Source organism: Mixophyes fleayi, chromosome 2 (assembly GCF_038048845.1).
Source record: "Mixophyes fleayi isolate aMixFle1 chromosome 2, aMixFle1.hap1, whole genome shotgun sequence".
Lineage (NCBI taxonomy): Eukaryota > Metazoa > Chordata > Amphibia > Anura > Limnodynastidae > Mixophyes > Mixophyes fleayi.
The window spans coordinates 335588254-335602509 of record NC_134403.1 but is presented as its reverse complement, the minus strand read 5'-3'; the positions used below and the strand labels follow the sequence as shown (position 1 = coordinate 335602509).

Genomic DNA, 14256 nt, shown 5'->3' with positions numbered 1-14256 from the left:
CAACTGGTCTGTATAGAAAGCATATGGCCAATGGCTAAATCTCTCTTCTACATACTGCAGTTGAAAGAGAAACAGATTCAGACTATTGAATAAATAGTATTAGTAATAGTAATAAGTTCCTTTGGATATCAGTATCATCTCTATGCGGATGATACCCAAATTTATCTATCCTCTCCTGATCTCTCGACATCTGTGTTGTCCCGTGTAACTGATTGTCTTTCTGCCATTTCATCTTGGATGTCCTCTCGCCAACTCAAACTTAATCTTTCTAAAACAGAGTTAATAATATTCCCACCCACCAACATGAGCATACCTGACATTTCTATCTGTTGATAACATGACCATAAATCCCACCCCACAAGCTCGCTGCCTAGGTGTAATCCTTGACTCACACCTATCCTTTGTTCCCATTGACTCTATATCTAAATCATGTTACATACATCTAAAAAACATTTCCAGAATTAGCACATATTTCACACAAGACACTGCAAAAACCTTAATTCATGCACTTATCATTTCCCGCATTGACTATTGCAATTCCCTCCTTACTGGTCTTCCCCAAAACAGACTCAAACCCCTACAATCTATTTTGCACGCTGCGGCAAGATTGATTTTCCTAGCAAATCGTTATTCCTCTGTTGAATCACTCTGTATGTCTCTACACTGGTTGCCTGTTTTCTACCGAATCCAATATAAAATACTTTTACTAACCTACAAGGCCATCAACAAAGCTGCACCAACATACATCTCCTCTCTTGTCTCAAAATATCTCCCAACTCGGCAACTCCGTTCTGCACAAGATCTGCGTCTCTCATCCACACTCATTACATCTTCCCATTCCCGGTTACAGGACTTTTTTCGGTCTGCACCCACTCCATGGAATTCTCTCCCTCGCACATTTTGACTCTCCTCTGGTCTACAAGCTTTCAAGCGTTCTCTGAAAACCCACCTCTTCAGACAAGCTTATAATATTCCTCAACCACCCTCTTAACCTCACTACATTGCCCTATTACCACCCGTTATATAACTACCCCTTGACCAACATTGTTGTGTGACAGGATCATTTAGCTTATGAGTCACTTTTATCTTTGCAGTCTGGCTGGGCCGACTGCAAATGTAGACTTAACCTCATGTGTCAAACTCCCATTGTCCCATAGACTGTAAGCTTGCGAGCAGGGCCTTCTCACCTCTTTGTCTGTTTTACCCAGTTTGCTTATTAGTTTACTATGTTTGTCCCCAATTGTAAAGCGCTACGGAATATGTTGGCGCTATATAAATAAATGATGATGATGAATAATAATATAAAAGTATTTTACACATTTACTCACAATTACTGAATGGTCAACAATATATCAATATAGTACGCTCCGCTTTAACAATAAGAATAGATCTACAATATGTGAATTTTTTTCCCAAACAATGTTAGATCCCATTTTCTGACCTATCTACATAGAAGATTTTGGTCTTTTTGTGAATACAGAGTAATAAAAAATTGTCCCTGTACAATATTGACTATTTATAATTTTGGTTTATGTTAATGTTGTCTATCATTGTTATTTGCATCACAGAAGAACATAAGTTTTTCTGTGCAAAGAACATAAATTCTCTGCAAATGGTCGCAGTACTGTGACTTAGAAATATGAAATATGGGCTATAGACACATGTGAGCATTTTGCAATTGATGACATTTAGTAACATGTAGATTATTTATCCTTCCTAGACAATGCCATAATTTTACTTGGAATTTAGCAGACTATATACAGTATATACATTATATGGACAAAAGTATTTGGCCACACCTGTTAATTATTGAATTAAGGTGTTTCAATCAAACCCATTGTCAGAGGTGTATAAAGTCAAGCACCTAGCCAGGCAGTCTCCATTTGCAAACATTTGTGATACAAAATGGGTCGTTCTGAAGAGCTCAGTGACTTCAAGCGTGGTACTGTAATAGGATGCCAACTGTGCAATAAGACAGAGTGTGAAATTTCACCCCTGCTGGATATTCCACAGTCAGCTGTAAGTGAAATTATTAGAAAGTGGCAGCGTTTAGGAACAACAGCAACTCAGCCACGAAGCGGAAGACCACGTAAAATCACAGAGCGGGATCAACGACTGCTAAGGTGCATAGTGCATAAAAGTCGCCAATGCTCTGCAAATTCGATAGCTGAAGAGTTCCGAACTTCCACTGGCATTATTGTAAGCACAAAAAGTGTGCAGCGGGAGCTTAATGGAATGGGTTTCCATGGCCGAGCACCTGCATGCAAGCCTCAAATCACCAAGACCAATGCCAAGCATTGGATGGATTGGTGTAAACACACCGACAATGGTCTGTGGAGCAATGGAAACGTATTATGTGAAGTGAAGAATCACGCTTCTCTGTTTGGCTGTCACATGGGCGAGTCTGGGTTTAGCGGATGCTGGGAGAATGTTACCTCGCTGAGTGCATTATGCATACTGTGAAGTTTGGTGGAGGAGGGATAATGGTATGGGACTGTTTTTCAGGGTTTGGGCTAGGCCCCTTATCTCCAGTGATGGGCAATCTTAATACTTCAGCATACCAAGTAATTTTGGACAATGCTATGCTTCCAACTATGTGACAACAGTTTGGGGAAAGCCCTTTTCTATTACAACATGACTGTGCCCTAGTGCACAAAGCCAGGACTACAAAGACATGATTTGATGAGTTCTGTGTTGAAGAACTTGACTGGCCCACACAGAGCCTTGACTTAAACCCCATTAAACACCTTTGGGATGAACTGGAACGGAGATTGTGAGCCAGGCCTTCTTGTCCAACATCAGTGTCTGACCTCATAAATGCTCTACGGAATGAATGGGCACAAATTCCCACAGAAACACTCCAACATATGGTTTGTCTTATTACAAATATGGAAGCACGAACAGCTTCAACATTAAACACACAACATTTGTCATTTCACACATAGGGCCAGACACTGAGTTGGACCTATGTCCGTGTGGGTGGGTTAGCAGCACATTAGTACAATCCCTGAATTTGTTTACCTGTATTATCTTCTACAAATGACGGAGGCAGTAGCTGGAGAGACTTTAAATGCTTAGGTGTAGCTGCAGAAAGAGACATGATTTCCCCCACTGCCTCATGGAAACCTTCATTGGCGCCTCCTCTCAGCAACATGGGAAGATTGTGATATGCCATATCGTACTGAATATGTCCCAACTCATGGTGTACAGTGAGGAAGTCTTCCATAGTTATCTTGGTACACATCTTTATCCTAAAGGGAATAAAGATGTTTAACTGTAAAGATCTGATATATTCTTCAGCACTGTCCACACGTGATTCAAAGCAAACATACAGTAATAACATACAAGGATATGCATTAAAAACAAAATAACGAACAATGCATTTAGTGGCACTCCTCTCCTGGGTCTTGAGCGTTGGGGGATATTGAGTCTGCCTCCCTACGTGTATCTGTGTCAGCAATCTTATGGTCTCCTCGCTCCAGGTGGCCCTCTGAAGCTCACTCCCACCTGATAACTAACTTGTCTCTTACAATTTGGACCCATTTCAATAATCTCTACAGCTTAGTTCCGTCTACAACCCTCCTCATACCACTTTGGCACTGACTTTCACTCAGGCCAAAACTCTCATGTTTTCACATACTGGATGGGATCAACTGTCAGGTTTCTCAATGATAACCCTAAAACAGGGAGATTTCCAACTTTCTACAATCTCCAGGAATCCCATAAGCTCCCTACCTCCACTTTTCATCAATATTTACCAGTCAGACAATTCTTCTAGTCCTCCCTAACCAGGATCTCCGCTAGGCCTCTAATCTCATTTGAATATCTTTGTCTGAGTAGTCCCTCCTCTGGTAGCCTCATTGCATCCCGTTAACACTCTTCCTTAACAAAGGTTGCATCCTTAAACCCCCCTCCACAAAAGGAATTGGAGGAGGGACCTGGGTGAGGGGCTAGATGCAGAGGATTGGTCAGATATTTGGTTGGGAGTTGCCAAATCTTCTATCACTGTTCGTATTAAAGAAAATGCATGTAAATTGCTGTACCGGTGCTCCCTCACCCCAAACCCAATTAAACAAGATCTAGCCAAGCTCCTCCCCTCTTTGCTGAAGGTGCTGCCAAGAGGCTGGTTCCATTCTACACATATGGTGGACCTGCCCAGCCCTTCAGAGATCTGGTCAGATTTCCATTCACTCGCAAACTCTCTCTCTGACTCTGACATTCCTTTTCATCCCAAATAATTCTTACTGCCTCTCATCACATATGTTTTCAGTGTTGCTACCTGTCTTATTGCTAGATTTTGGAAGGGCTTAACTCCTCCTAACCTGTCCACCCTCAGGAAATAGATCTGATTCATGTATGCAATGGAATTGATGAGCAGTATCCGATAGAACACATCAGTATCATTTCATGAAACTTTGGACTCAACTGAATAATGTTTCCTCATCTCTGCTATGATACCTCCCTGATTGATTCTGGCTACCACTTCTAGACTTATTATCACTAGGTCTTACCACATTGTTAAAGAGGCTCCTACCACCTAAAAACCCAAACACAACCTAAGCCACGTTTCCAGAAAGCAGACACAGGAGGCTGCAAAAATTTATACAAATTAATCCGAAAGCTCCAAAGTCCCATACAATCGCTAAATATCTTCCTGAATATTCAGATACATGTTCTCCAGATTGAGGTCATAGGGGCGACCAGCGCCACATTCAGAGGCTTGTTAGAGTTGGGCATACATTTGTTCTCGTTGAGTAAGGTAAGCATTTTCATACTGTGTATGCACACAAAAGAAATGTATGCATAAATCTTATCAAGTATTTTGCGCACCTTCGACCTACTGTATAACTTCTTATAGCTGGAGGGGAGAGAATGGACAAACAAGCATACGCTGATTACACCTGTTCACATAATTGCACTCAATAGTGAAGACAAAGGCAAATACACCTGCAACACCTGTCTGGAGGGATGGTGCAAATGTATGCGATAATAATGATGATGACTACCAGCAGCACTATCTAGCCACTTCTGATTGCCTATTTGTGTATTGACCTCCAGATAATTTCAGTCATTAGCATTGTGGATTCCATTAATATGTTTTAATATTTTGTATAAACTTCCAAGATAAATGAAAATAGCATAAATAAACATCTGTGTGCTCCAGACATATCAAGTACAATGTAATTTTGCTTTTCTACTTCCTAACTCTTTCCAAACTATAATTGGCTGTTATAATTGTCATTAAGCAGATCATTGCACTATTAGCAATGAGGAGCTGTTTCTATTGGTCATAATACACATATAGGAAAATGTTATACGAAATAGAGTTGACTTTTGTAGTTTACTGTCAGTGCACTGCAACTATGCAAAGCTTGTGAAAAGACAACAGTGGCCAGCATAGCTCCCTTTTCAATGGATTTGACTGGATTTATAATATGTGAGTTTATTTCCTTCTTATTTATTTCTGCATTCTTAAAATATATAGAAGCAAGAAATTAGAAGTGTTTGCACCGGTGGTAGTCTCTTCGCCGATGCTGATAAATCTGATGCTGAGGACACCTACAAAAGGAAACCGATTTGAGAAGAAAATGACAAGAATATACACAGACTTACCTGATCAGCGACTGTCCACATATCCGATCTTAGCAAAACACTGACAGGAGGTCCTTCCGAATGCACAGTAGTGTCTGACGTCAGTGCACCGTCAATGAATTTTTATTTAAAGCGGCAATGTCAGGACCATGCAGGTTAACTGTTAAGAGAGGGGGCCCGACACTGCCGCTTTAAATAAAAATTCATTGAAGGCGCACTGACGTCAGACACTACTGCCGGACACCTGTGCATTCGGAAGAAGCTCCTGTTAGTGTTCTGCTAGGATCGAATATGTGGACAGTCGCTAATCAGGTAAGTCTGTGTATATTCTTGTCGTTTTCTTCTCAAATCATTTTTCCTTTGTAGGTGTCTCAGCGTCGGATTTATCAGCATCGGCAACGCGTACCCCACCCATTTGCACAGCTTCGGTGTTGCTAAGTTATATGCAAGCAAACTTCGTAACTTGCAAATGCAATATGTGTGTGTAACTGCATCTATTTAGAGGTAATTAGACCATCCATATGTGTTCAAAGGTATAGCTTCCATGTGTCCTGTGTCCTTAGTTTCAGGGGCAGTTTCACCCTTGATTACTGTAACCTTCTGCTCATTGGCCTTCCCCTCACCCACCTCTCCCCTCTCCAATCTATCATGAATGTTGTCACGACATATACCCATGCCCGACCACTCCGCTCCCGCTCAGACCTTTGCCTCTCCTCTCCGCTTGTATGTCCTTGTTATGTTTTATGCTGAATAGTGGTGTTGTGCCTTCTGTTCTGTTTGTACCACATGTGGTTAATCTGCGTATTGCATCCACGTACTGTTGGCTGTACAGCGCTATGGAATCTGTTGCGTCATATAAATACGCTTTTATGTATGCATGTTTTTGCATGATTCAGATTTTATTCTTAATTGTATTTTACATTGGTATGTTAATGACTGGGCATGTTTGTCATAATTAAAAAGAAAAAGCTAGGGAACACTGCGCTATTACTGGAACAACCTCCCAGGTTCCATCCGACTGTCCCCTAATCTGTGCTCCTTCAAACGGGCACTCAAAACTCACTTCTTCCTTAAAGCCTACCAGCCATCCTCTTGTCCCTCTCACCATACTCGTTCTCCTCACCTCTCCCTTCCCTGTCCCTTCTCGCTCCTCCAGGGCTTGATCCCTTCTGACTCCGTTTGTGTCTGCTGTCTGTTTGCCCTCCCCTTAGGAAGTAAGCTCTAACGAGCAGGGCCCTCTTCCCTCCTGTCTCCATACCTATTCTTCTGCTCCAGCCTCACCATAATTGTTATGCCTGGAGCCCTAGGAGTCTTGGTAATACTTGTTCATTATTGTGTTCTGTTTTACCCTGTATGGTCTACTGTCTTGTATTGTGTACTGCGCTGCGGACATCTTGTGGTGCCTTATAAATTAACGATAATAATAATAATAGGTCGGGTTTATTTAAATCTGACCATGTGTGAGTTACAAGCTTTTGACCGCTTAACAAATAGAAATGTCTATTGCCTTACATGCTGTGATTTGCACAACCAGATTAGACCTAAATGGTCACAAATTGGTTAATTACACTAGTTGAGACCTATATGGGTCACAAATCACAAGCTATATAGACCCCAATAAGCTTGGCAATTTTCAGCCACATTTGATGGTAAGTCCATCAGATGTCCATTAGGACAATAGATACTGTTGAATGTTGACTTCATCTGAACATGTAGGCAACCATTGTTATACTGTGTCAATGGTGCCCTGTCTGCTTCATCCATATAGCTGGATTTGGTAGCACATGTCTATATAATATGGTGTATTATCTGAGAGAGAAGCGGCTGTCTGGTGGTTGAGTTGAGAAAATATAACATTTAGGAAATATAGCATCCAACGTCACTGTTTACGTTAATAACCAGAGTCTTGATAACAGTTTAGTGTCATTTCTGACTGTTCACCGTATATTCTAGCACCTACCTAAAATCATTCAATCCCAAATCCCAGGCTGTTGGGTGACACACAACTTTTCTTCCATCACTAGGTTCCACTATCATAGAATTTTTCCAGAAATTTTCATTCAGAGGGAAGAGGTTAACAGACGTGAAAAAATTTTCAGCTTCCCTAAACATTCTATCCACTGTCCAACCCTGAAATCCAGAAAAGATTGCATTAACAACAAATTCTGTTTTACAAATGTTTGTTCACAGCTACCAAATAAAAGGTGAAAAGAAGTGTACCCGCTGTATCCCCAAGTCAGTAATTACATGATTTGTTAATCATTGTTACTAAATGTTTGTGTTGTCTTAATGGTTGAAATAGAGCACTTATGAATACTGTTTTTAAAAAATTCTAATTGTTTGCAGAATGATCCCACCCTTGTTTGTCAAGTGATTCTGAAAAGTTGTAGATATAATCACACCCACACTCCTTTCTACTAACTTTGACATCTAATTTAATTTATAAGACAATAATTTTGCTGCCACTATAACTGAAGGTGAAAATCTAATTAGTTTTACATAACTGTATAGAATCTTCTGTAGGTTTAAGTAACGCATAAAATTAAATGATGTCTGGATCAAATTTTAAGTGACATGATTTACCTCTTCTTAGAGAAATAGAGGCCAGTTTATTTTATTGTACAACAATCATTGTAACATAAATATAAAAAAAAATTTGAAAATATTGGTAGTAATTGAGTTTGCTTTGTGCACAGACTGTAATATATTGGGTTGCATATATTTTATACTTTTCCCTGTAGTAGGACCCTGCAAGAGGTACATCATATTCCAACACAATATGGTGAAATGTTACAGAATTCTGTCCACATTATGGCACATCTGATTAGTCCATCAGTACTCATTCATTCTTGTATTATAGCTGTTACTGTGCCTTTTTTATTATACCCAAACATCTACCTGAGCAACCATTGTAGGAGTAACATCAATACTCTCTCTGTCTGGATAGGGGATTGTTAGAGGATACAAATTGGTCCAAAATCTTCCCCACATGTCACCTAGAAAGACAAAAATAATTAAAACACAATAATAAAGATTAACTATTTTTAAAATCCTGTAATGTTAACCTGTGGGTTTACAATAAAAAAAATACACACTACTAGATTATCATTTAAAAAGCTAGTCACCAAGTAAATGAGCTGGAAGGTATCCTGTAGAACTAATGTATCTGGAACCATAATGTTTCTGCAAATTTCCTCTTACATATGCATGCAGTTGCTTGTAGAGAGGTAGGATCTAAAACCGCAGACAAGGAAAGAAATATTGACTCTGATCATATTATTATTATTATTATTAATTTTTATTTATAGGGCGCCACAAAGTATCCGTAGCGCCGTACAAGGACAAACAATGGCACAGTACAAGGTGAAACAGCACAGTACAAGTAACAGTAAGCACTATAACTCTGGGGGCTCAGGCACAGCATGAAAGAGAGGGAGGGGAAAAGTGAGTACAGGCAGGTAACTATGGCCCAAGAGGGTGGGCACGGATGACAGGTTGAGAGTCACAGAGGGGAGCGGAGAGAAGCGAGAGGAGACAAAGGGCAGAGGGACTGAGAGGAGGTGAGCTGAGTAGCTGGAGAGCGCAGTTAAAAGTGATGGAAACAGAAGGTAGGAGAGCCCTGCTCAAAGGAGCGTACAATCTAAAGGGAGGGAAAGACAGACAGACACATGGATGAGACGGAGAGACGGGAGGAAGGGGGAGAAGGGAAGAAGGGATGAGAAAGAGAGGTAGCCGACCGGTGGGAGGTTAGGCATGAGACTGGAAGGCTTTAAGGAAAAGGTGGGTTTTTAATGTTCGTTTGAAAGAGGACAGATTAGGGGAAGTTCTGATGGAGCAGGGGAGCTTGTTCCAATGGAGGGGAGCGGCGCTGGAGAAGTCTTGGATACGTGCGTGAGAGGAGGTAATCAGAGGGGAAGAGAGGCGACGATCGTTGGACGATCGCAGTGAGCGGGAGGGAGTGTGAATAGAGATAAGGTTAGAGATGTAGGGAGCAGTGGAGTTGGCGAGGGCCTTGTAAGTCAGAGTGAGGAGCTTGAAAAGGATTCTGTAGGGGAAGGGGAGCCAGTGAAGGGCTTGGTAGAGTGGGGATACAGAGGTGGAACGGCGAGAGAGGAAAATAAGCCTAGCAGCGGCGTTAAGTACAGATCTAAGGGGAGCGAGATGAGAGAGGGGTAGGCCGATAAGGAGAAGGTTGCAGTAGTCCAAGCGGGAGATAATCAGAGAGTGGACGAGAGATTTGGTGGCATCCTGGGAGAGGATACCACCAAAGTATATCATAGTATACCAACAATACGAAAAAAACCTTGGGCCTGATTCATTAATGATCTTAACTTAAGAAACTTCTTATTTCAGTCTCCTGGACAAAACCATGTTACAATGCAAGAGGTGCAAATTAGTATTCTGTTTTGCACATAAGTTAAATACTGACTGTTTTTTCATGTAGCACATAAATACTTGATAGCTTATTTGTACACTGAAATTTAAAGTTGATATTTGTGTGCTACATGAAAAAACAGTCAGTATTCAACTTATGTGCAAAACAGAAAACTAATTTGCACCCCTTGCATTGTAACATGGTTTTGTCCAGGAGACTGGAATAATAAGTTTCTTAAGTTAAGATCCTTAATGAATCAGGCCCCTTATCTTAAAATCGTGTAGATAGAACATAGACATAATGCTGGCAATATATTAGGTCATTAGGACTGAAAATAATGTAGTTTGTATAGACCTTATAAGGCATGTTGCAAAAGCAAGGATGTAGTGAGCAATATAACTCATTGTATACTTTGCCATTACTGGACATTACACATCATAAATCCCCAATGCACATTAGGTTATTGGTTGGGCTTGCAATTCACATTTTCCATAGACTGATCTATTTAGTTCACATCAATTACATTATATTTATAATTTGGTGCACCTATTATAGTCAGAAATAGCTATCAATTTTGGATCTATTCTTTATTTGGATACCTGCTTAAATGTCGTTTCCACATCATTTATTAAGTCATCTCGACTGTATTTATATTTTCCTGTGTCCAGGGTTTCATAGTTTCCTCTCCAATAATCTCCATAGTCAGCATAACCTGATGAAGGGTAAATGATTCAGAATTACATTTTTATACTGTGTACTCATAGACTATGATATTTTCTCTGATGTATGTGTATAGTTCACAAAAACCTTGTGCACCGTTAAAATGTCCAATGACAGAACCCAGACCACCCCTGGGCTAGTACCAGTCTTATTCAAATGATCATGTCACTTGGCCCTAACCCTTAATCATGTACCAAAAGTATACTATGACAAATTTGTATATATATATATATATATATATATATATATCCTCTGGTACAGATTATGCTAGCGGCTTGGCATAGAATGAGTGATTGCCCTACTGTCCTGGGTATGACATTGGTGTAATTAAAATTATTAGGTTAAGATTGGAACCCTTTGGATTATTCTGGGCAGGCAATTTACTTGAAAGATGAGAACACCCTCATTGGTACAATAGATCTCCTGCATTTCTTGGACATCGGTGGGCCAAAATCACCGCACCTTGAGAAACGAGGCATGCATAAGATTTGTTACTGTAAATTCCTTTTGCAATTATTGAAACAAAAAATGCTGTATTCCCAATAAAAAATACTTACCACTCACATGGGTGATAGTAGCAGAAATAGTCGCTAGCAGAAGCTGCAGCTAGTTTTAATAGTTATTACCCACTCTGGTAAAAACACAGCAAAAAAAGCAAAATACCTATCTAATGTAAATACAATCTTATTGTCATTGTACATCATGATATCCTTATTGTTGTTGTGTCATCACAGTTAATTTTTTTTCTAAAGCATCAGATAAGTCACCAGTGGCCCTTATTACTTATGTAGGCTCAATTACTAAGAAGTCTCCCCTCTCCTAGTGGTCCAAGGGAAACTACCCTATCTTTCTCACCGTGAGTCTCCTATTAGCTCAGGGATCAATAGTGATGACTGATGTACTAAGTGACAGTATCTTGCCCTGTAGACATTATATCCAATGCAGATAATTGCAGACATATAAGACATGAATAAGTGCAGTAAACACAAAAACTACTGGTCAAAAAGTTCATTTATATGATATATTTTGTCTCCGTTCCATAGTCCTGTAATCTCCTCCCCAAGCTCTCCTGTCACTGCTATTGATTTGTGATAATCATTTCACAATACAAAGAAGCTTGAGGGATCAGTGGGAAAATTTATCAAGCTGCGAGTTTCCGATGGGTTTGAAAAGTGGAGATGTTGCCTATAGCAACCAATCAGATTCTAGTTACCATCTATTTAGTACAGTCTACAAAATGATAGTTAGATTGGTTGCTATAGGCAACATCTCCACTTTTCAGATCTGCCAGCTACCCCCAGGAGAATGTCTGACAAATTATGGGGTGTAGTTTGAGCTAACTGAGGGCATGGTCAGGGCAGAGGTTTGAAAATATGACAGAGAGCAGTTACAATAACGTAAATAACAAATAACATCTGTGCCGTAAAAACGATATAGAACAATACAGTTTCCACACCAGAGCTGAATTACGGGCAGGGCAACTAGGACCCCCACAGATTTTCCCCACTGCTGCCCGCTTGCTCCATCTGGTACAGCAGTGCGCATGCATTCAGAGAGCCGTGCCAGCGCTGCTCTCAACCTGGTTCTGCAGCCCCATCCTCAATCCCCTGTTAAATGATAAAAGTTATTAGGCCCTTCTGTGGTATGTATCTAGCATTTGTAGGGAATGCAAACCAGAGCAGAGTGGGTGGCTGACTGAAAGCTTCAGCGCTGCTGCAGTCAGATCATCAATCACCCTCCAGCGGGCAGTCACAGTGATTGGCTGACAGATCACGGTGGGTGTCTTTGACATTACTACTGACTATAGACAATTTTATTGGCAGGGGCCCCCAAAAGTTAGTTGCCATGAAGCCCGCACAAAACTTAATCAAGCCTGGTTCCACACATACCAGATGAAGCTACTAATTAATAAAACATTATGCAGTAGATAATTGTATTGTTCTGTCCTACATAACCCATTCAGCTATACACAACAATATGTATTATTTCTCACCATTCAGATGAGCAGCTTCGTTTTTCAAATCAACATATTCTTCATAAAGGCTTCTCATCTTTTTCCCAGCATTTGCTCTCCAGCCTTCCCAGGCCCAGAGTCTCTCGTCATAATCAGTGCTTTCTAACATGATACCGTCCAATCCTGTGTTTGCAATAGTAATATAGTTAATGCCATTGACCTTTTTATATTATCAGCCAGCAGTTTATAATGAATTTAGACTATGGCAAATTTTTGCTTTTTTGTATAACATCTTAGATGATGGATAAAATCAAAATCGTCATCGTTTGTTTGTTGATATGATTAAAGTTAGTGATACACACTGCAATGATAAAAGTCACAGCATTACCATGGCAAACTACCAAATTACCATGGAATTTCCTGGTAATACGGGTGTTCAACATGGTAAAGCCATGCCTTAAGGGCAAGTCCGAGATACCCTGTTGTAGCAAAGATAAAATAATCATAATGTAATCATAAATACATATAACCACAGCAACCATCCTTTCCATATGGCATAGTTTATTGATATGGTTTAAGAATAAGAGTCATTATAAATCTTTAGACCTATAAATGGAAGCTATTACCAGATGAACCACTGTGTCACGATCTGCTTTTGTCTGCAGAAGAACATCTCCCCTTTAGATGCTGTTGTGCCTGTATCAGATCTTGCCTGCAAGGGGCTAAGCCCTGATCATTTGTTCTCGATCCTGATCACCTGTGCCTGGCCTTTAAAAGACTGCCTTTTCCAGCAGACTGGTGCCAGTTCCTTAATTGTCGCTCCTGGTCTCATTCCCTGCACTCCTGTGTTCTGTATCAGATTGATCGCCTCTTTCTTGACTCCTGCTTGCTTACCATTTTGCGCCTTTACTGTGACCCTGACTTCGGCATTGACTTTGTTCCTCTAAGCATTCTACCGTATTCTGAGTTTGCTGTTACCTCCTGTGGTTTTCCCATCATTTCAGCCTTGACAAGTGATTGTGCAATTGTGCAGCTCTGCCACAGACTACCTATTTCATTCAGTTGTCACCTGTGTTTATTTTGCTGCAATTACTCCTCCCAATATCTACTGCCGTGGTATTATCAACTTCATTGTACTCTCCATCCTGAGTTTCCTGTTACCTCCTGTGGTTTTCCCAGCATTTCAGCTATCACCTGTGATTGTGCAGCTTTGCTACAGACGATAATAGGTAAATATCTTATATATATTTACCTATTACCTGTGATCATCCTGCCTCTGCTACAGACAACATATTTCTAAGCCTTCTGAGCATTGTGCTATGTTCTGTTCCTGCTAGCTGCTAATCGTGCAGTGCCCTGTTCCTGTTGTTTATTTCGTACCTTATTAGTTTCTTATTGATTCCATTACTACCGCCAATATCCACTGCCTAATGTGTCTACTACTTCTGCCATTATATTATCAATTTCATGAACTCTGCATCTACTACCTGCTGTGCCTATGGACTTGTACTAGCTGTATTACCATTGCTTGCAACTAGTTATTACCTAATAAAGAACTCATGTATTCATTATTCAACAACTCTCTATGGTTTGGATCTCGGATGTATGTACACAT

The 14256-nt window shown here is 40.3% G+C and overlaps 1 protein-coding gene across 1 annotated transcript in view; it reads right to left on the bottom strand.

Moving 5' to 3' along the window:
• The window catches only part of ACE2 (angiotensin converting enzyme 2), a 42573-nt gene that overhangs the window by 16996 nt on the left and 11321 nt on the right, over positions 1 to 14256 (bottom strand). The window contains exons 4-9 of the mRNA XM_075196980.1: positions 12681 to 12824; positions 10567 to 10679; positions 8718 to 8826; positions 8491 to 8588; positions 7553 to 7722; positions 3022 to 3251 (exon numbers count right to left, since the gene is read on the bottom strand). Coding sequence (XP_075053081.1) covers positions 3022 to 3251; positions 7553 to 7722; positions 8491 to 8588; positions 8718 to 8826; positions 10567 to 10679; positions 12681 to 12824 — 864 coding nt within the window. The remainder of the gene's footprint in view (positions 1 to 3021; positions 3252 to 7552; positions 7723 to 8490; positions 8589 to 8717; positions 8827 to 10566; positions 10680 to 12680; positions 12825 to 14256) is intronic.